This window comes from Oryzias latipes, chromosome 3 (assembly GCF_053564925.1).
Source record: "Oryzias latipes strain Hd-rR chromosome 3, Olatipes_Hd-rR_3.1".
Lineage (NCBI taxonomy): Eukaryota > Metazoa > Chordata > Actinopteri > Beloniformes > Adrianichthyidae > Oryzias > Oryzias latipes.
The window spans coordinates 13,545,561-13,567,769 of record NC_136239.1 but is presented as its reverse complement, the minus strand read 5'-3'; the positions used below and the strand labels follow the sequence as shown (position 1 = coordinate 13,567,769).

General features: G+C 39.5%; 1 protein-coding gene across 3 annotated transcripts in view; it reads left to right on the top strand.

Annotated features, from left to right (window-relative positions):
* Window positions 1–22,209, top strand: part of tspan4a (tetraspanin 4a) — a 287,620-nt gene that overhangs the window by 249,321 nt on the left and 16,090 nt on the right. For all 3 annotated transcript variants that reach the window (XM_011487843.4, XM_004066855.5, XM_078944207.1), the window contains one exon: window positions 7,993–8,124. In XM_011487843.4, coding sequence (XP_011486145.1) covers window positions 7,993–8,124 — 132 coding nt within the window. The remainder of the gene's footprint in view (window positions 1–7,992; window positions 8,125–22,209) is intronic.

Here is a 22,209-nt window from a genome sequence, read left to right as displayed (position 1 = left end):
AAAGTGAACTAAATTTCTTACCATAATTTTACCCAATAAACTCACAAAATGAATGACAAAATGTATGAACTAAAAACAAATGAACCACCACTTTAAAACGTTCATATATTTAGGTGGTTAGCATTTTCTCTCCAAAGAGTCACAAAGGAGAAAGAAAAGTGGCTCCAGAGCCTCAGGTTGCAGACCCACGCTTTAATTTTTCGTAGTTATGTTAAAATAACAAGTTTAAATAGAGATTCTACATGTTAAAAGAAAAACAAACATAAACTCTGAACAAATTTAGAAAGTTCCTTTTTCCAATTATAAATGATATGCAGTTTACTGCACAAAACTGTAGTTATATTCATATAATTAAAAGCATAGGATGAAAAAAAAATAGTCTTTTGAGATTTTCAAGCAAGAGATTGTCCTTGCACTTTAATACCGACTTCAACTCTTAATAGTCTTATTCATTTTCCACAAATACATAATTCTAATAAATATGTTGAATCTTGATAAATGAATTCTCATCAAGAAAAAGGAAACCTATTAATATTCAACACGACCATGATTTAAAAGGGACGGCTCGGGCTACTTTATGAGGAAAAATGAGCATCAATAAAGAACTATAACACTAAAATTATAGTTAATGTCACAAAGAAAAAATATATTGAATTAGGTTTTAGACGTAATGAGTTTTTGCTTGTTGACCTTTAGTGGCATAAAAATGTGCTCTTTATATATATATATATATATATATATATATATATATATATATATATATATATATATATATATATATATATATAAAAGACTGTTTCCCAATTAGATATCCTAACCTGACAGAGATTAAATAAAATGTTAGGGCCATATCTATTAATATGTACCGCTATACAGTAACTCCAGCCTTGGTGTTCAAGCAGCCAATTTTAGTGTAAAAAATCTATGTAAACATGCAGAAACCCGCGTTTCGGGCCTTTGCGTTCAAAAGTCTCAAGTTAATGTGTAGCTATGCAAGTTTTTACAACTGTACGCACAACACGGGTGGCTACTCTGGACTTGAATTTGGATATGACGATCCAATCATAATTACGTTGTTCATGTTGCAGTGTTGTTCCAAGTCGTTTGCTCGTTTCTCCAAAATATCGACCATGTTGTTTCATTGTTCTTTCTGGACTCAAAGCCTTCCAAACTCCTCTGCTAGCTCTAAAATGGGTGCTAGCTCAGCTTTCATGACTGTAACGCATGCAGTCAGGTCTTTGAGCGCCTTTTTCTATGTCTCTGTTCTCACTCGTTGCTTGGTTTTTCTTCTGGGCCATGGTCAGCTCTCTGTGACTCGCTGTCGTTGACCCAGAACCAGAAGGAAGCTATTGAACATGCATTGCTAGTTAAACCAGTTGAACTTTGACCAATAAGGGACTCAAATTTGGTACCGCGTAAAGAGCGTCCCTTTTATTTCACGGATAAGCCAACTATTTGAAAATTGATCATGGAGGAGAAATTAATAATTGCGCTTCTTCCCAGCTGAAGTTGTATGACATCGAGTCTTTCATATATTGGAATAGAGCTGTGAAATAAAAAGCCTGGAGCAAAAATCACATGATTTGCACCGCTTTTAATATTTTGCGCCAAACTTCTTCCAACTGTATGTGGCGGACATGCGCTGGTAAAGAGAGAAGAAGAAGAAGCCCCTCCCTGTTTGTTCAGTGTGAACACTGTGGGGTAAATATTAAATTCAAGAACCCGGGTTGTTGCGCGTTCTCGAACACATGTCCGATGCCAGGTGTGAACATAACTTGTCCGTCACATAACTAATAAATTGTTTATCTTTAGCCCCAAATGTTGCAAATTTTTGCGCAGACTGAACTTTGGGATTAATGTAGCATAAATGATAGTTGACTTTTTCAACTCTGGTTGATGTTTGGGCTAAAATTGTGTTTGAGTTTTGGTTACATCACAAATCAAACATTAAATACTATTTTTTTTTTTTTACTTTTTTGGGTAAAGTCTTGTTATATGTCATGTTTCCAGTTTAAAAAAGATTTCTCTTCATTTCTGAATCCCAAAAGCTAAACCAAGCACAATTAACTGTGACCTCATGGCAACAATAGTGGTGTTTCCATTGACTGAAATCGTCCAAATTTTTGATCTTAGGATAATAAATTTGCCTAATGGAAACATGACGATTTCGGAAAACAAAATTCATCCAAAAGAAGTTATTGCGCTTGGAGAAGGTGGATTTCTGATTCACATATTTCCCAAATTGAAATAGAAACACTTTTTTCGAATTAAATGGGTCATGTGACCAACAACTGGATGCTATGCGCTTCTTGGTAGGAACTGGCTGCCTTGGGCGCCACAGGAGGCCCCACAGCATTACAAGCTCATCAAAAGTTGAGCGTGTCTTGCGGAATTGTTGGACCCACAGCTCCTCTGCTAAATCACTAACCACGATTTCCCAAAATCCCTTCATCCGTAGCCGCTCCCACGTGTAAGGAACTTGCCACTCCATGGCCTGAATAAGACGCCGACATCTCGTTTGATAGATGATGATGAGCGCTAGTGCCGTGGCAGAAATTTGAATGAATCTGCTGTAAATCAAAGCATTGTTTCGTCAAAGTCTTCTTGAATGACGCATGAGTTGGTTTGTGTTCATTCACATAATTATGATTTGATGGAAAAAGTAAAATCGTAAATTTCTATTTTACTTTGGCATTTCTAGCATTTCAATAAAATTTGAAACACAGCTTGAGTTGTGGGTAAGACTTTGTAGAAGACTTTGAAATGATTGTTTGAGTTTTCAAAATGTGATTACACATTTGGGTTGTCATACCATATTTGTTGAGTTAAATCAGTTTTGAACATGCCAAAAAGAATGACTGGCTCTGAGGTGTAACTGTGTCGCCGAAGGTTGAGCAGCTGTTTAACGGTTAAGCAAGACCTTTAACTCCACATTACATTCAATTGTAGAAAATTTACTTGTGCAACTCTTCAGAGAAAATGTATACATTTTTTACCAACGTACACAGCCAGTGAGTTTTTGAATCTTGTCTCAAAATGTTGTTATTTTAGTTTGTCAAAAAAAAAAAAAACTTTCTAAAAGTTTATGAGACTTTGACAAATTTTTGTCCAAATTGTATCAGGTGCTGGTCAACCCCTCAGTCCCATACCGATCACTAGGAAGTATAAAGTATAAACCAGACATATTAAAGGTTTAAGAAAGGTACTTTCCATTTTTCTCAGTACAAGATAAGTTGCTGATGTGAAGAAACTAATTCTTTATATTAGGCTCCATAATAACTCTTTGTTTATCTAGATTACAGCTCACACCGCAGGGGAGCAACAAGGGAGCTGCTGAGATTTTCTTTTTCTGCAGTCTCAGTCTGTTTCTTGAGTAGATTCATTGCTTAACTTGGATCTCCTTTTTATTTTGGATCAAATGTTTTCTGGCTCTTACAAAAGCTCAGAGAAATAATAAAGGTTATCGAGAACGTAAACCAAAGAGTTTTAGTGAAATGGAGGCCACAGATCACAAGAAATAGATGAGGTTTTTAAAAAGATGAACCACAAACCGATGAACAAGTGTTATGTTTGCAGCATATCATAACAGAAAAAGGTTACTCTAAATAAAGGGTAAAATACTTGAGTTGGTAAAAAAAAAAAAAAGTTATCTTTGTATTTTCAGGATTTAAAATTCAATTACAGAGTTATTTCTTTATCTGCTTTTGCCAGTGAACTCAGAGTTTAATGATTTGAATTCGATTTGAACTTTGAACATTTTGAACTAATTGCAAATATGTCATTTTCTTTCACAAAAAAGTGAAAGAAAAACTGTTTGAAAAGCAGACATTGGGAATTAAAATTGCAAAGGGGGCTGCTGCTGCTGCTGGAAAATCCCTCCGGGAGACATCAAAAGATAGATGGGAGACTTCAGGGCTTTTTGAATCCACTGTTATGGCTTGTAGTTTAGTTCCATTTATTAAAGCTTTGCTCCAGCCTGCCTGCATGCATCTCGTGGCTAGAAGGCGTGCTGTGCTCTGTGAAACGTTTGAGTTTGTGTCAGCTGTGACAAAAAGTAGATATTGATTACATCAACATCTATGGCCTTCCAAATGAATGCATGCACATGACCGCTAAAATACAGTTCTTTCTGCATGCCATTCATTAACTTTGTAGGATTTCTGCAACCACCTTAAAAATGTCCTCAATAGGAAAGTACACTTCATTACCACGGGTATTTTCTCACCTGCCTTGACTCACATATGAACTGAAGTGCCGTCCCATTCCGACATTATATTGGTCCACCTTTTGCAGCTATCAAGGAGAATTCACACCGGACATGATTACCGTGTCGAGTGTTGGGAGAAAGCAGTGGATAACTGAATCCAAGTGCGGACACAAACTGGTAGAAGTTATTTATTTTGACTTGGCAGGTAGACTGGTAGGCAGGCAGGCAAACTGGTAAGCAGGCAAGCAGGCAGACTGGAAAGAGATGCAAAAGGTATTTCAGTTGTTCTTGGGTGTAAAGGATTGTTCAGAAGCCAAGGACTTGTTACCACAGGGTGAACAATAATCTGGCGCTGCCTGGAGTCTGTGATGGCCAGTAGGTGTGGAGGTGCTGATTGTGGAGATGAGCAGAAGGTGTTGTGTCCCAGCAGGAGGCATGCTCAACAGAACCACAACAGTACCCCCCCCAACGGGAGCCACCAGGCGACAGAAAACGGTCCGGACAACGACGGCGAAGATCCCGCATCAGGGAGGCATCCAAGATAAAGGTTAGAGGAACCCAGGCACGCTCCTCCGGGCCATACCCCACCCAACTAGGTACTGGAACTCCAGACCACGTCTACGAACATCCAGAAGACGTCAGACAGAGTAGGCGGGCCGGCCACCCACCAACCGGGCGGGAGGAGGGGGCTTGGAAGGAGGGACCAAGGCACTGGAACAGACTGGCTTGAGGTAGGAGACATGGAAAACGGGATGAACCTTCATGGAGGCAGGGACCCAGAGCTTGACCGCAGACAGGCCGTTTTCCGTCGCCTGGATGAGCCAATCTCATCAGGCCAATCTCCAATCCAATCTCCGAACCCGCGGATGTGCAGCTGGACAGATGGCACAGCAACCTCCTCCTCCTGGGCTGGAAACAGGGGTGGCTGAAACCCCAGAGAGCATTTAAATGGTGACAGACAGCAGAGCAGGTGAGGAAATTAGGCATACTCAACCCAGTCCAAGTAATCACTTCAGGGGGAGGGGTTTGCCTCAGTCACACAGGGCTGTCTCCAGATCCTGGCTGGCGCGTCCGGCCTGTCCGTTGGTCTGAGGGGTGGAAACCTGCGGACAGACTAACGGCAGCACCAATGGAACGACAAAAACCTTCCAAACTTGGGAAGAGAATTGAGGGTCTCTATCCAACACAATTTTAGCAGGAAGCCAGTGAAGGCGGAAAACGTGACGGACAAGGAGGTTGGCAGTGGCAATAGCAGAGGGTAGTTTGGGAAGGGCCACATAATGGACAGCTTTGGAAAAACGATCCACAATAGTAAGTATGGTGGTGTTACCTCGAGACGAGGGCAAACCGTTAACAAAATCCAAAGCGATATGAGACCAAGGCAGGTGGCCAGGAACGGATAGAGGACGAATGAGACCAGCAGGGGGTTGATGTGAGGCCTAATTACGAGCACATGTTGGGCAGCCAGTAACATACTGCCATAAGTCCTTCTCCAAGGTTGGCCACCAGAATCTGCGTCTCAGCAGGGAGCTGGTTCGGGCCCCACCAGGATGACATGTACGGCGAGAGGTGTGTCCCCACTGGATGACCTGTGAGCGGACAGAGTCTGGCGCAAAAAGGTGATTAGCAGGGCCTGTACCTGGATCTGGTTGTTGTTGCTGGGCCCCCAAAACCTTGCCCTCTATCTCTCAGGAGACAGCAGCAAGGGTGCACGATGAAGGAAGGATGGGTTACGGCAATGTTGGTGTATGTAGGGTAAACTGGCGAGACCAGTGTCTCCAATGTTCCAGAGCTAGCTTAACAGCCAACAACTCCCGATCTTCCACATGGTAATTTCTCTCAGCTGGGGTCAGGTGCCGGGAGAAAAACGCACAGGGATGCAATTTTTGTGTGTCCATTGATTGTTTTGACAGAATGGTTCCTACCCCAGTGTCAGATGCGTCTACCTCCAGGATGAATTAGAGGTTAGGATCAGGATGGCGAAGAACAGGGGCTGATGAGAATCTCTTTCAGCGTGGAGAAGGCCTTAGCTGCCTCCCCCGACCAGTGGAAAGAGACAGACGGAGAAGTTAATCTTATTAGGGGAGCAGCTATCTGACTGTAATTTCGGATGAACCTGCGGTAGAAATTGGTGAACCCCAGAAAATGTTGTAGTTGTTTACAGTGATGGGGGTAGGCCAGTCTGCTACAGCTCGTATCTTTTCAGGGTCAGCTTTGACCTGCTTGTTCTTAAAGATGTAGCAGAGGAAGGATATGGAGGTGGTGTGGAACTGGCACTTCTCAGCTTTCACGAATAACCGGTTTTCCAATAGTTTCCGTAACACTTGTCGTACCTGTTGGATGTGCTCAGTGACTGAGGGGGAGAAGATGAGGATGTTATCTAGATAGACAAACACAAACCGGTTCAAGAAATCTCTTAGGACATCGTTTACAAGTGCTTGGAAAACTGCGGGGGCATTACAAAGACCAAAAGGCATAACCGGGTATTCGAAGTGGCCTAGTGGAGTGTTGAAGGCAGTCTTCCATTCATCTCCCTCCTTCATCCTCACCAGATGGTAGGCATTTCGAAGGTCTAGTTTGGAGAAGATTGTGCCATCCTGGAGAGATTTAAAAGCTGAATCAATGAGTGGCAGGGGATTTTTGTTCTTCACAGTGATGTTGTTCAATCCCCAGAAATCAATGCAGGGACGGAGAGTACCCTCTTTCTTCGTGACAAAGAAAAACCCAGCTGCCACTGGAGCCGCTACTCTACAAAAATGGCAAACGCACAATATAGTGCTCTATGTAGTGAGTAGTGGAGGAATTTGAATGCAACCAATTTTAGCTTGACTCCCAAAATGGCGTGATGTCATAGAATGTATATTTCTCTCCTTGTTTGCTCTTTACTGCTCCTGCCTGCCTTTGAGCAGCTTTTAAGAGATCCAAGCCCATTAAATGCGGTCCCCTTCCTTCCGAGTCTCTCTCATATCTGCTGAATCGCAGAATTGATTATGTGGTAGATGTCCCAGGAGCAAAGTTCACCTTGAATAAAATTTGCGGAAACTTATGAAACTCAGAACAAATGTACAGAGAGTGAAAGACGATTCAAGCACTTAATAAGAAGCAATCCTGAAGACACTGCATGAATGCAGCAGTAAAATCTCCCGCAAACCACACGAAACTGACATCTCTTCAAGATGCTTATATTTGCATAATTTATATGAACATGATTTTGAGCTCCTCAGTTAAGTGCCTTTTTCGGGAGTTTAGATTCAGCTGTACTTGGTGATAAATCAAAGTGTAGCATCAGAGGGTGAGCTTTAAATTCAGTCAGTTAAATGGAAGTCAGTTCCCTACTCTGCATGCTGTGCATGTAAACAGCTAGGCTGCATCAGTCCTGTGTGAAAATAATGTCAAAGAGATGAACAAAACAACCAAGGCACTGATTCTTTTTATGTGCACTGATGGAAGGAATTTCAGGCAAAGTCATGATCCCTGATCAAAAATCGATAGCAGTCACAGATCAAGCCGATAGAACATAGTCAGATGGGCTGTAAACATAGGACCTCTGAAATCAAACACTCAGAGGCATCAACAAATCCATACCAAGTAGATGAGATATTTTTGGCTGGTATGTATGTGGATTTTTTTTAAACCTATTTTCTAGCAGTGAAAAATTTAAATTGGAGTGATTCAAAGATGCAAATTTGTTTTCACAAAACGTCTTCCGAAACAATCTCAATGTGCAGATAAGTGATTTGTTTTTTTCTGTCTAAAAATCCGTCTTCAAACTTTGTTTTGTGCAGTTTCGTTGCTGTGGAGTGACCAACCACACAGACTGGTTCGAGGTCTACAATGCCTCACGCGTGCCAGACTCCTGCTGTCTGGAGTACAGCGACAACTGTGGATTGGACAATCCGGGGACGTGGTGGACTGCGGTAAGTTTCTACATTTGAAAAGAAAGGTCCCCAAAACGGCAGGAATATTCGCAGACATTTTTACATAAAGTGTTGCTTTTTGTATTTTATTTTTTTCATTTAGACAGTTTGATCTGATTCTGATAGGAAAAAAGCCCTGGATAACCATATAAAAGAGACTCCAGGGGATTGGTTAACCCATTATCACCAGAACTTTACATGTTACCACAACACCTGTTAACGCAATCAACTAAATTCCATGGGATTCGGAAGTGGAGAAAAGCAGCCTTGAGCTAATATGAGAGACTTTAGTGAAGTAATTATGCAGTTGATGTAAATCAGCGCAATCTGTCACAGTAAAAAGCATAATGCAACACTCTTCGTTAGCAATGTGTATATACGATCTGAAAAGCCGCTTTTCTCGATATAAGAATCAGCAGATTCACATTGATCTTGTATACGGTCAAAGAGTTACAGGTTATTCAAAGTCACAAATGTTAAAATTGACAAGATGCACGATCTTGTTTGAGCATTTATGTGAAAGTGTGAAACTCATGGGAAGGAAGGTAAAAAGAAAAAAGGAAATACAGAACGATTCCCAGTCGACCGCAAATCCATTCTTATCCAATGATCCGTTCCGTCTGTTTGTGAATGCAACATCTCTACTTTGTTTTTGATGTTAATAGTATACTTTTGTGTGTAAGTAGTACGTCATTTTATTTTCGTGTGCGCGAAGAATGTGCGAGCACTCCGCGATGGCGCAAGCCTCAGGCTACCGGGCAACTCGTGGCCGGTGGCACTTGATATGGATGGCCGCCGACTGGCGATCCGGCTATGACCGACCAGCTGTCGCCCGATTTTGTACTAATCGCCTGACTGATTAATTCTGATATAATCCATTCTGATATATATATTTATGTAACTGACTAATTCTCCTGGTGGCAGTTGTATTTTAGCTTAACCCTTGTGCTATCTTGTGGAGTCCAGATGACCCCACCCTTACATTGACATGTTATCCCTACCATGACAAAGGTGGATAAAGGTGAAGAGGATTTAATGTAATCCATGGACATCAGCGAAGATCACAAATCACTGAAGAAAAAAAGTTCAGCGCACTGTCTTGTGGGGTCTAGATGACCCAACTCCCAATGTTACAGTGCCTTGGATACCACAAGGGTTAAGTCAAAGAGGGTGTATTAATCAGATGTCATTAAAGGGTTAAACAAGTTTTGTTCCCAAGACAGAGACAATGTCAGTGGTCGTAGTACATTGCATACAAACCTTTCCTAATTTTTTTCTTAGGTGATCAATTAAATGTATTTTTTTAACAGTAAGTCGACTCAGATTAGTTTTGCTTCATTTGCAATTTACACCAGATATGTTAAGGAAGGTCATCAGCTCCAAGCACAGTCCATTCAGTAAAACTCCAAGGTTACGAGTTACATTTTATTTTAAAAGTTAAGCAGGTTCCCTGTGGTCTTTAAGTTTCTCTTTTCCTCAGACTTTGCGTTGCTTTTGCGTAAATTTCAGGGATTCTGCCTCAACAAAGTGTCAAAATAGTGGTGTCAAGCCTTGGTGGTCCCTGTCAAGTGTGAACAATTGTATAAAGGACGTGTTTTTTGAATACCACCCCTAGAGAAAACTATATACGTCGTCTTCTTCAGGGTTTAGAAGTGTTTTCAAATCAAAACCTTTTGATCCCAGTATTTTAGTCAAATGTGTAAAAAAAAACAAATGTCTAGAAAGCTTAACGTTGTCCCTCTTTGATGAATCGTATTATCTTCAGACATTTTTTATTTCCAAGGATGATGACCAAAGGGGTTCACCTTATCCACACAGCCTCAAAAGAGCTCTCCTACATGCTTTGATCGTGTGATTTAATGAAATGGAGAGGATGAAAAGAGAGGGGTTCGTTGAAGTCAAAACAAACAATGCAGTAGTTTGGTGGCCCCGGCACTTCTTTGTTCTGTTTTTACGATAATGCAGAGCAATGCAGAACAAACTGCACGATGACTGCTGAAAAGTAGAAAAAGTAGAAAGATGTTCTTGGAAGCAAGGGAGCCTAAAACAATCCTATAATCCACCAGACGAAAGTAGTCAATAAGTGAAAAACAGACCACAGTGTCAGCATTCAAAAGTGATCCAGGCGGGGTCCCAATCCACATGCCATTCATCTGTGTGGGAATTTGAGACTGAGCTGATGAAAAGCCATCCAACCTCACAGATCTGAAATAGGACAGTAGAGAATTGATGTTTCCTGTGGTAGCAAACAAATAAGCTGCGGAGAACACTTTTCTACACCATTTTTAGCCATAATTTTTTCCCCACTATAGGCTGCACCAGCAAGTAAATGGTCTATTTCTTTTTCAACTTCCGTCATATGTAAGCTGCTCAAAACTATAGGGCGCATTAAGCGAGTCTGTCAGTCAGTCCCGCTTTATTAACTGCGTTCACAGTAACTCTAGGACTTGGCTGTAACACGCTACACGTTAGCCACGTTTGCGTATTCATAATAGCCTACCTGTAACTCCCAACTGTTAGCGCTAGGCCTGCACAATATACCGCAAATTTATCGTTATCGCAATATCCATCTCTGCAATATGCAAATCGCAAAAGACGGCGAATATCGCAATAAATCGCAAACCCAAAATGTGTTAAAACAATCTTCTAGCAGCTTGAAGCATTTAACGAATCAAATAAATCCCTTTATGCTTTGACCAATCAGATGGACGCCTTCCCATTGTTGACCAATCAGATGGAGGCCTATTATGTTAACCCTGGTCATGAAGAGCCTCAACCCTGCCTGTTTTCCAGCTCTTCTTAACTAGCTTGCTGTTGATTGGCTGACTCAAGTGATTTCACATCCTGATTGACTGAACACACCTGATTTTGGTTATCATTATCGAGCAGTCTAGGGAGAATTGGAAAACAGACAGGGTTGAGGCTCTTGAGGACCAGGGTTAGCCACCCTGACGTTTGTCCCCCATGTCGATGAGGGTCATTTGGAGTATAATTTTTAAACTGTTGCAATGAAATGGGAATGATGTTTTTGTTTATTTTTCTATTTGTTTATTTACTGCAAATTTATCGTTATCGCAATATTGATCACTAATATCGCATATCGCAAGTTTTCCTCATATTGTGCAGCCCTAGTTAGCGCTAAAACAAATGTTACTGTGAAAACGCTAACTCCCAACCTTGTTAGTAACATGAAAAGTTTGACTCAGCTACACGTTAGCTGTGTTAGGATCTTAACAGTAACACCCAAATTTGATTGCTACAAGGCGCTCCAGGTTGTAAAGTGCAGTTGTTGGTTTTTTTTTAATTAAGGCTTTTAAGTGCGCCTAATAGGGCGGGAAAATATGGTAGTTTAGGTCACATGTTTATGTTCAGAAGCTTTAGTTCAGAACAGGAAAGTCCACTTGACGGCAGTCTGAATACAGACCGGATTGGGTCTGGACCAAACAGTTTCCCCATATGAATACCTGAATCACCCTTAGTTTTATTTTAGATCATCTTTGAACCTAGGGAGAAATTAGCTGAATTTCCAATGCTGAAACTCATCAAATTAGCAGTATTGGGTTCATATTTGGTTTTCCATAAGGACACACATGCTGCTCCACCACGAGTGTCTTTAAAACTACAATTAGAGCAAACTATTTAAATTTTTCAGCACACAGAGATAGACTTCTGCTTTAAAATTGCACTTTAATAGCAGGAAAGTAAGCACACATACACATACACACACACACACACACAATGTGGGCTACAGAGATTTAGAGGTCTTTGGCCGGTGGTGCATTTCTGTAAGTCTTCACGGGAGTCTTAGGGAGCTGCAGAGCTGTTGAATACTGAGCAGGTTGAACTAATAAAACACGGATGCTTTGCTGCAGGAAGACCTGATTTCAACAAAAGCTCTCAGTTTTCCAGGAGTGATGCAGAGAAAGTGGTAGATCTGTTTAAGCAGATTGCATGTCAATAAATGAGCTCATCTATTGGCACTGAAGCAAAGGCTGAACAGAGTGTGTATTCATCAGTCCGCAGAGACCATTATACCCTGTCATTTTTGCAGATTTGCCATATTGAATATGTAACACTGGGTAGTTTTATTGAAATTGGCAGGATATTATGCTAATGGACTAATTTGCGCATGATTTAGTAAGAATAGACGTTTTTTTTATTAGTGAGGCAATTGAGCACATTGAGACGGAGTGTGGGAAAACTGGTATTAATTGCACATTAACTTAAAACTAAAATTATTCCACCTACCTGTGACCTGTCCGTCACACCAGCAAAGAGCGCTGCCAAGTGGGAAAGAAATCTGTTTTTGCCCCCTGTTTTAAATAAAAAATGTGTTTTCCCACATGAGAGCAGCCATCTGTTCCCACTGTGCACTTTTACTTTCATATTTTTGTTTCACTTTTGTACCAGAGGAGAACATGTTTTCATCTTTAAGAACTACAGAGTCACCTTCAATGTGCCTTTTTCTCCACAAAGTCTGAGAAAGCAGCTTTTAGGGCATTTTGATGTCTGACGTCTAATCCATTGAACAGAATCAGTCCTGTACAATGATCTCCCCTTGGCAGCTGATACATCAAACTGAGCTTTAGCCGAGCTTTTATGTCAACCTTTGACACCATAAAGCCGGGGCTTCCAATCATTTTGGGAACCTTAAAAAGAATTGTTTCTCATACAGACTTGGCAAGGGGAGAGCTGGAAAGTTTAAAAACTGCATTTTGGATTTATCTAACCAACAAATGGCATGGGGAAAAAAAGATATATAATGTATTATGAAGGCTTGTATATTTGTTTTTACCTTAAAAAAATTACATTACAGTATAGCATTGGATGAAATACATTTTAAACAATGGAATAAGAGATTTTAAAGAGCTAAGAGGGTTAAAAGTGTTACCGTATTATCCACTTTAAAAAATGCATTAAAAAGCCTCAATAAAAAAAAAAAAAAGCAGTGAGCCTAATTATCCAGGATACCTTATATATGGATTAAGTCTTGTTGTTTTTACTGATGTCCAGCGATTTGAAATGTACAAAGCGCTTAATATGTCAGTTCTTTTTTTTTTACAAGTTGCAGACAATGTTGGGTGTTATTAGTGAGTATGTTAACGTAGCTAAAATGCAGCAGTCTGGATTGTGGGTATGTACGAATTTCCACCCTAACCCCTACATTCATACATCGCCATTTTGTAGTGGGGTCTGAATCTACAATTCCATAATCGAGTGCCCTGGAAATTTCCCAGAAGTCTCTGCGAAAAACCAGTGTTTATCGTTGCTCACTAGATCGGCGAATATGGACCACAATGCATTGCGTTGGCACATTTATGAGTCCAACATCTTCTGAAGATAAAAACATTGATGGTTTATCAAAAATATATTTGAATGAATTTTTTTGATAAACCATCAATGTTTTTATCTTCAGAAGATGTTGGACTCATAAATAATCGTCGCAAAATGCTCATATTAATTCGATTTTAACTTCATGAAATCTATGACGTCAGACAGTTTTTTATTTTATTTGTGTTACTAACAAGGTTAGGAGTTTTAGGTATCATAAAAACGCTAATGTGTACTCTGCTAAAATGTGGGGGTTTCAAACTGTGTTTTCTTTTTTGTTTTTACATATTACTAACAAATTTGGTAGTAAGCGTAGTTTTTTTAATGGTACTAGCCTGTTTTTTTTACGTGTTGCTAACATGTTTGGAAGTTAGCGTGGTTACCATAAGCCTGCTTTAGTACTATCAGTTTGTTATTTTTCATTTTACAAACAAGGTTGGGAGTTACAGGTACGCTATTCTGAATACGATAACGTGGCTAATTCTTCTGTCATGGCTACTCTAACCTGGCTAACCTGTGGCGTGTTACAAACAAGTTCTAGAATGACTATGAATGCAGTTATTAAAGTCTGACTGACTGACATATTTATCTCTTTAGTCTTGCTCAATACGCCTTACAATTCAGTGTGCCTTATATTATATGGCATACGTTTGAAAATAGACCATTTACATTTCATATAATCCTATAGTGCAGAAAATATGGGAATCTGTGTACGTGGACGATATGATGCACCGTATCTGGCACTGTTTCCATAGAGAGATTGATCGTATTTGCAAACAAACACAATCTGTGGCGGGGTTCAGACACGGTGAGTGGATATTTATGAAGGATTGGGCGGATGGACAGAAAAACCTGCAGAGCAACCTGTGACTGACTCAGAGACACTTAAGACAAACATTGGAAATGACAGCCACTGACAATCACATGTGATTAACAGAATGAATGACAGCATTCTGCTGTTGCTGAGAGTCCTGTCTGCTGCCAGGTTAGATGAACAGGAATAAGTCTCCTTCACTCTGCAGCTACAGCTCTGACTGGAGCTGAAGTAGCAGCTCGGGGCTCCTCCACTCTCGAACAGGAGCCAAGAGAGGAGAGAAAACGTCTGATTGATGTTGTGTTGGCTTAACTCCTTCTCTCCTTCTCAGTGGGGACCAAAAGACAGTCTGAGCAGCTTGTTCTCTTTTCTTGATCTTCTCTGCGTCTTCTTTTCTATTTTACTGAACTAGGTCAGGTTACTGGTAAGTTAAATCATTTTCTTTTTTTTTTTTAACTTGTCCTGTCCAACAGCTAGGCAGACAGATGAGAGCTGAGGGCCTCTTGTGTTGGACATATTTTATTTTAACAAGAGGGGTTATTAATCTTCAGACAAACCAAAGGTATGTCTCAATAAACCCCTTTTGTAATTGAGGCCAAACTTTATTAATTTCAATCATGTCTGAAAATCTTTGGTGTTGGACCGGACGGAAAAGGAAAGAGGGGAAGAAGAGAGAGGGACGTTAGAGAGGGGGGGGTAGGGGGTGATAATAGGAGGGGAAGGGGGATAAGACCATGAAGCAGCATACAGCAACAAGTTTACTGGTTGTTAATCATTATGGTAAGGTTCAAATGCAGTACAAAAAGGGCGGGGCCCGTCCACACACACACTCAAATGTATTAAACACACCTGCTAGCTGCAAAAATGTCCACCTGTCGACATGTACACAAAACAGATAGTGTTCACACACGCATACTTATGCCTTATAACCAACTAGTGTGAAAAATTTCAGTCAGTCAGTCATGCAAACTGTTAGTGCAAAGGTGAGCTAACACCAGTGCTCAAGTTAAATCATTTTTGTCTCATGTATCTCTGTATCCCTCACGACGGAGGGATACAGAGCCCTCCGTCGTGAGATTTTCCCCTTTAAAAAAACTTTTGCGGACGACCCTATCCATCTAAATGCCCCAGCAATGGGAGGTATAGGGCAAGTTGGAGGGGTAAGGGTAGAATTCAGATTTGTCCTAATACTTCATCGTGGATATGCTATATCCTTTATTTTGCTGGTTTTATTGTACAGAGTAGACAGGATGCCGCTTCCTGTATTTCTATTTTTTCAATTTGCACCTAAGGTGGAAGTATAATGAGGAAACCTTGGATTCAGGGTATTTGTGAACATTTTCAAGAGAAATCTGACCTCCAAAACAGATGAGAAATAGAAAACTTGGTAACGTTTCACACCACATAATGAAGTGAGCTTCATCAAAGAAAACAAAGCCCATTTAGTTATTGGAGAATTATAAATAAATTTATTTCATCGTGGCAATACAAGCAAATCTGACAGGGTTTGACTCTCTACTTGAATTTAATCAACAGCAAACATTTACCACATGCTGATGAACATTAGAGCAATCAAAAGTTGATCATTTTGATTTGAACAATCTCGAGATGAAAAATGAAAGGTGTTTTGTAAGTTTTGCAGAGCTACTTTTTCATTTGACTCATACAATATTTGACTTATTTCCGAAAATAACACTTTTAAAGAAATATTTTTTCTTTTTACGGCTTTAATTTTACATATCGGTTTCCCAGAAAGGCTGTAACTTTGAATCTATTAGAATAACATTTCAGACTCTTGTGGGAGCTAAAGTTGCATTTCCCTGATTGATTCTAACTTTGTTTTCTTATAACTTTGCATTTGTTGAGGTGAAGTCTTAGGACTTTGAAAGTCTGCACACACCAGACAATCTGCAGAAGGATGAGAACTTGCAGCATCTGACATCTGCATGCTGAAAACATAAAATACTTACAGTACAGACAAAAAGTTTGGACACACATTCTCATTCAAAGAGTTTTCTTTATTTTCATGACTATGAAAATTGTAGATTCACACTGAAGGCATCAAAACTTTGAATTAACACATGTGGAATTATATACATAACAAAAAAAGTGTGAAACCACTGAAAATGCCATATTGTAGGTTCTTCACAGTAGTTTCCTCTTGGTCCTAAATTGGGATGATACATGAAAATAACAAAGGAGAAAAAAGACAGAACATTAACTATAAGCAAAAAGGTGTAGATTGAATTTTTTTTTTCTAATTTCTCCCATGGTGGTGAATGTGCGCTCAAAGATTTGATGATGTCCTTCTCATTCAGCCAGTTCACTGATGCTGCAAAAACTTTACCAAATACTTTCATTTTCTCAAGTAGGAAACATCTTTCTCTAAAAAAAATTTACATCCTACAGTAAGGACAGAAGAAAGATATAAAGAGAAAAACAAAAGTTTTCCTGATCCAATCAATAAGGAAAAAACTTTTTGTAAAAACAAAAAAAGTGAATTGCGAACTGACAACCGAAAGAAGGGAAAAAAAATCATCTTTGATTAGAAATCGCATATATGAAGATGTCACCCTCATTAGGCAGATATAAACATGAATTCGGGTTAAATTAGACAAAGGTTATGATCATAATGATAGATTAATTTGATTTGACAGCAGGAGCAACACAACAAAACTCCTTCTCTGACATTGATGATCACCATTAAGGATAAAAACATGAGACACTGGTGAGACATTTGGAGTCCAGCCATGCAAACGCTTTCAAGCAACATCACCATGAACAATAATGACAGTCATTTCTGTGCAGCATCTGATGATATTTGAAATGAACCATTTTGGAAAAGTGAAGTGTGGCTGTAGATACGACCCACTGCAGCAGATAAAATATCTCACGTCTCTCCGAAAAGAAATGTCACCCTACTTTGACCTTTTAGATCAGTTTGCAAAAAGTGATTCCAGGCACTTAATTCCACATAGAATGATGTTATTTTTTCAATTTTTTTGGTAAAAGTCTGATTAAATGTTCTTGTGTTTTTTTTAAATTCATATAAAGCAGATCATGGATTCAATATGAGTTTTCATTCAAGAGCTTTGGAAATCATTTCCATTTGTCATTCAGCACTCTGTGGATCTGTCCTCAATTTCAGAAACGAGATGCGTAACCTTTTAAAAAATGCCTGTCGTTCACTTCTCCTAAACACAAACGGCCCACACCTCTGGAAGGCTTTTCAGATGACGTGTGCTTACTTCCTGCAGTCCGCATCTCATTGGCTGTCATGCAGAGCTCTGAATTGCGGTGGTGTGAATGACATTTTGACAGAAAACAAACATGGCTTGTTTTGTATTTTGATTGCTCGCCTGCCGATTAAGAAGTCAGACGCCGCACTTCATGCTGAAGCACACAACCTTTCTCTTCTAACATATCAATGCTGTACTCACATCTGCCCATCTCATGCATCGCATATTCTGTTTCCTAGAAATTCATTTTTCCGCGATGCCCATACCGTGCCAGTGACAGCTTATCCAGCCTCCCAGTTTGAAATAAAATCAGGTGATACTCTTTTGGGATCTCTCTATTAGGTTTCATGTTTCAGAAGAAGTCACTGATCCCATTCAAGGCTACTATGTTAATGTCGTCGAAGCGCCCTTAGGGTTAATAGTTTTCTCTTCGCACAAACCAACACAAGCTTCATCTTTTGGTTTAGCTCTGAATTAAAACAAGCCGATTGTTGCAGAACTCAGAGAAGCTATTGCAAAAATTTTCTTTAGCTTTTTCTTCAAAATGATCTTTTTTTCTTTCCTTTTACTGACCGACTAATGAAATATGTGTGACCATATCTTTTGGGGATTTGTGCAGATAAAAAAGGGATCAGTGAAAACTAAAGACTCCAGGAACTTAATTTTAACACAAACTGAAAATAAATAAAATAACTTCAACAAAGATGAAGACTCAATAACCTCTTCATTGGAAATTGCTCCAGTGTCAATAAATGCTGCCTTTAGGAATTAACAGTGCTGTTAGTTAAGGTTGAAGCTACGTTCACACGGTGCGTTCAATGCCCACTTCCAATGAAAATTCGATATAAATGCACGATTCAGGCTTCTGCGTTCAAAACTCTTGCGTTCACGTGTTCATTTTCACAATAATTTTTGGGCTCTGTACAAAACATCAGGGACTCACCCATCAGGGATCTCATGCAAATCAACTTTATGAGCTTTTAAGTGTATTATAATTGTAATTTCTTACAAAAAACAACTCTAAAGTGGTATTTTGATACATTCAAACATGTCCGAGAATTCTTCTAACAACCTATGTTCTGAACACCAGCCAATCCACGTCACATTGTGACGTAGACCAGTGAGAAAACTCCCCTACCAGGAAGAGTCTGCACTGCCAGCTCCGCCCCCAGGCTATCACCCACTTTCTCCGAGCTAGCGATGACCGGCAAAACGCTTTTATTTTTTAAGCACAATATGTACATCCATCTTTGCAAAAGTTCAGATGTTGTTTGTTTTTGTAAGCGAAACACAGACACGCTGCCGAGACTGGCTCTAGGTTGATGTCATGAAATGGGCGGCGCCCACACATAGGGAAAGGCGGAGTCTCAGAGATCGAGTCGTCTAACTTCAGGGTAGAAAAAATGAGCAGTGGATGACTGACATTTCATAAAAAAAATCATTCTTTAGTTTGCGAAAGGTAATCAATTAGCTTATGGATATAGTACACTGTGAAAGGCTCAAGTTTAGCACGACATGGGCCCTTTAATTCACAGAAGTTCCAACTGTTTGAAAATTGATCAAGGAGGAGAAATTAAATCTTCACCCTTACGTGTGTAAGCATTTGCTTAACACACAGCATACCCGTTGAAGTAAATGTCCATGAATATTTTTGCTCTACATGCTTATTGAGTGGTCTATGACCTACAGTATACGGCCTGCCCAGTACAGGCTTATCCATTTTTCACCACATCCACCTGTAAGGACTGAGAGAGCGTTAATGCTCTCGAAGCTTTCTCCATACTCAGCAAATCTAAAAGTTCCCTTCGACACCACATTTAACCCTTGTGCTATCTTGTGGGGTCCAGATGACCCCACCCTTACATTGATGTGTTATCCCTACCATGACAAAGGTGAATAAAGGTGAAGAGGATTTCATGTAATCCATGGACACCAGTGAAGATCACTTTTCATTGAAGAAAAAAGGTTCAGCGCGCTGTCTTGTGGGGTCTAGATGACCCCACTCCCAATGTTAAAGTGCCTTTTGACCATAAGGCAAAACAAGCAGGTCTGTTAGTATAGAACGATTTCTACACAGGGTGATTTACAGAATAAATGCAGGTAAAAGAACATCGGCACAAATTGAAAATGAATCTGTGAAATGATATTAAATGTAATATAAGGTATTATGACAAAGGCTTTTTCAATTATAATTACAATCTCTAGAACACGATTGAAAGAGTGGAGCACAGGAAAGAGATCTTCAGCTGTCACGCACTAAGCAAAAAAGGAAAGCTTTGAATCTTTCTCAGAGTGGAAGCCTGTCTAACACCATCAGGAAGACCGTTTCAGATTCTAGCAGCATAAAACTGAATGCTGCCTCACTAAGTTTATTCCTGACACTGGGCACCAGACTGAGCTTTTCATTCTGATATGGTTCATATGGAACCAATGTGTCAGATATGAACATTAGCGCTAATCCATGAAGGGACTTAAACACAAGTAGAGATAATAGAAAGTCTCATCTGTGAGCAACAAAAAGCCAGTGCGACAGTATTTTCTGCTTATAGTCAAGGCCCAAACAGCAACGCTCTGGATGAACTGTAGCTGCCTTGCAGCATGTCCAGTGAGCAAGCTGTTATGGGAATTCAACATGTGAGATCTCATGTGAATGAACATCTCTAGTTCTGGTTTAGACAGGAAACAGCAGACTCTACTTCCTGAGGAAGCTGAGGTCATTTGATGTGTGCAGCAAGATGCTGGGGATCTTCTACCAGTCTGTGGTGGCCAGCACCTTGTTCTCCTCTGTGGTCTGCTGGGGAAGCAGCATTGCAGTCAGTGACACCAACAGACTGAACAAGCTGATCAGGAAGGCGGGTTCTGTCATTGGCTGCAAACAGGAAACCTTTGAAGCAGTGATGGAGAGGAGGTCACTGAACAAGCTCTTATCCATCATGGACAACCCAGAGCATCCTCTCCACCCTGTTCTGGACAAACAGCGGAGCTCCTTCTCTAGAAGGCTCAGACAGCTCCGCTCCAAAACTGCCCGGTACCAGAAATCCTTCCTGCCAAATACTATAACCCTGTTCAATAATTCACAATGCAGAAGATAACCTTTGCACATTTTTTTTTCTCTTTTCTTTATTTTGCACATTTCTTTTGCACATCTCTTTACCTGCACTGTTATGTAAATAGCTCTTTAAATTATACCACATTTTCCTTGTTCTCTTTTTTTATTTTTATTTATATTATTCTTACTCTTTTTTTCCTGTCAGTTGTTATGGTAACGAACAAATTTCCCACGTGTGGGATCAATAAAGTATTTCTGATTCTGATTCTGATTCTGAAACATTTGATTCTAGCAATTTTTGAAAGATGTCAAACTGCTGGTGATATTACAGATTTTAGCGTGTTGAAATTTAGGCCGCAGTCACAATTACCGTATGTTCGGAGTAAAAGCCTAAACTTTTTTCTACCTTACTTACCTTACTGATGTTGAAGAGATACACGGCCCTCTGTCAAACTGTTTGGTGGTGATTTTGTGGATATGCTAATGTGGCTAACGTTTAGCGTGTCCGACTGTGCTTTCTTTCCTAAGTTAGTGTAGTCACAGTAACGTTTATTTTAGCGGTAGCAGTCTGTTTTTTTACGTGTTGCAAACAAGGTTAGGAGTTACGAATATTATAATTATGCTAACGCAGCTAACATGCTGTGTCAAAAAGTTTTTTTTTAATATGTTATTAACAAGGTTGCAGTTAGCTTAGCGAGGCTCAACGTTTGTTTTAGCGGTATCAGTCTTTTTTTTTGCGTGTTATAAACAAGGTTGGAAGTTGCAGGTATTGTGAATATGCTAACATAGCTAATGCGTTTAATGAGGCTTATGTAGCATGTTACAAACAAGTTTTAGAGTTACTGTGAATGCAGTTAAACAAAATCTGACTGACAGACTTAACTCTGACTCTTTAGCTTAATGCACCTTATTGGTGCGCCTTATATATGACAAATGTTTGATAATAGTTTATCTATTGACGGTGCGCCTTATAATCTGGTGTGCCCTCTGTTGCAGAAAATATAGTACACCTAGATTCCTAATTTAACTTGTAAGTATTTGGAAAAAGAGACTGAAGGAGACAATATTTACATGAAGAACCTACCTATTGTGTGTCATTGATTTGACACTGGTTTGATTATTAAAAATCACAGGAAAAAAGTCAGTACAGAAAACCTGACTTCATGTCTTCATTGACATAAGTCCTTTTTATGTATCTATGAAGATCCTGACAATAAGACATTTTTTTATTTTTTACTCTAATTTGGTGTTTTTTGGTCTTCCAAATTTCTAGTTATTTGTCTCGATCCAATCTGTTATCACTTACAGTTGTTATGGTATTTTTCCAATCAAAAAAAGAAATTTATCTCCAGACAAATGTAACACATAGAAAAGTATTTAAGGTTTTTAACACATTTGCTAAAAGCTAAAATTAACAAAATCTAGTTTCATAAACTTAGATTTGTTCATATTTTTTAGTTTATTTTATAAATAACATTTGAAATTGATTTTTTGTTATTTGTTAGTTTGTTGTTTGTTAGTTTGTCACTGATTCTCACCAATGGTGGGAATGACAACATTTAAAAAAAAAGGATTAAATTTACTTTTATGGAACAAACTTAGAAAACAAAACTATTCCTAATGAGCTTTGAAGTAACTAATGTTTTTTTTTT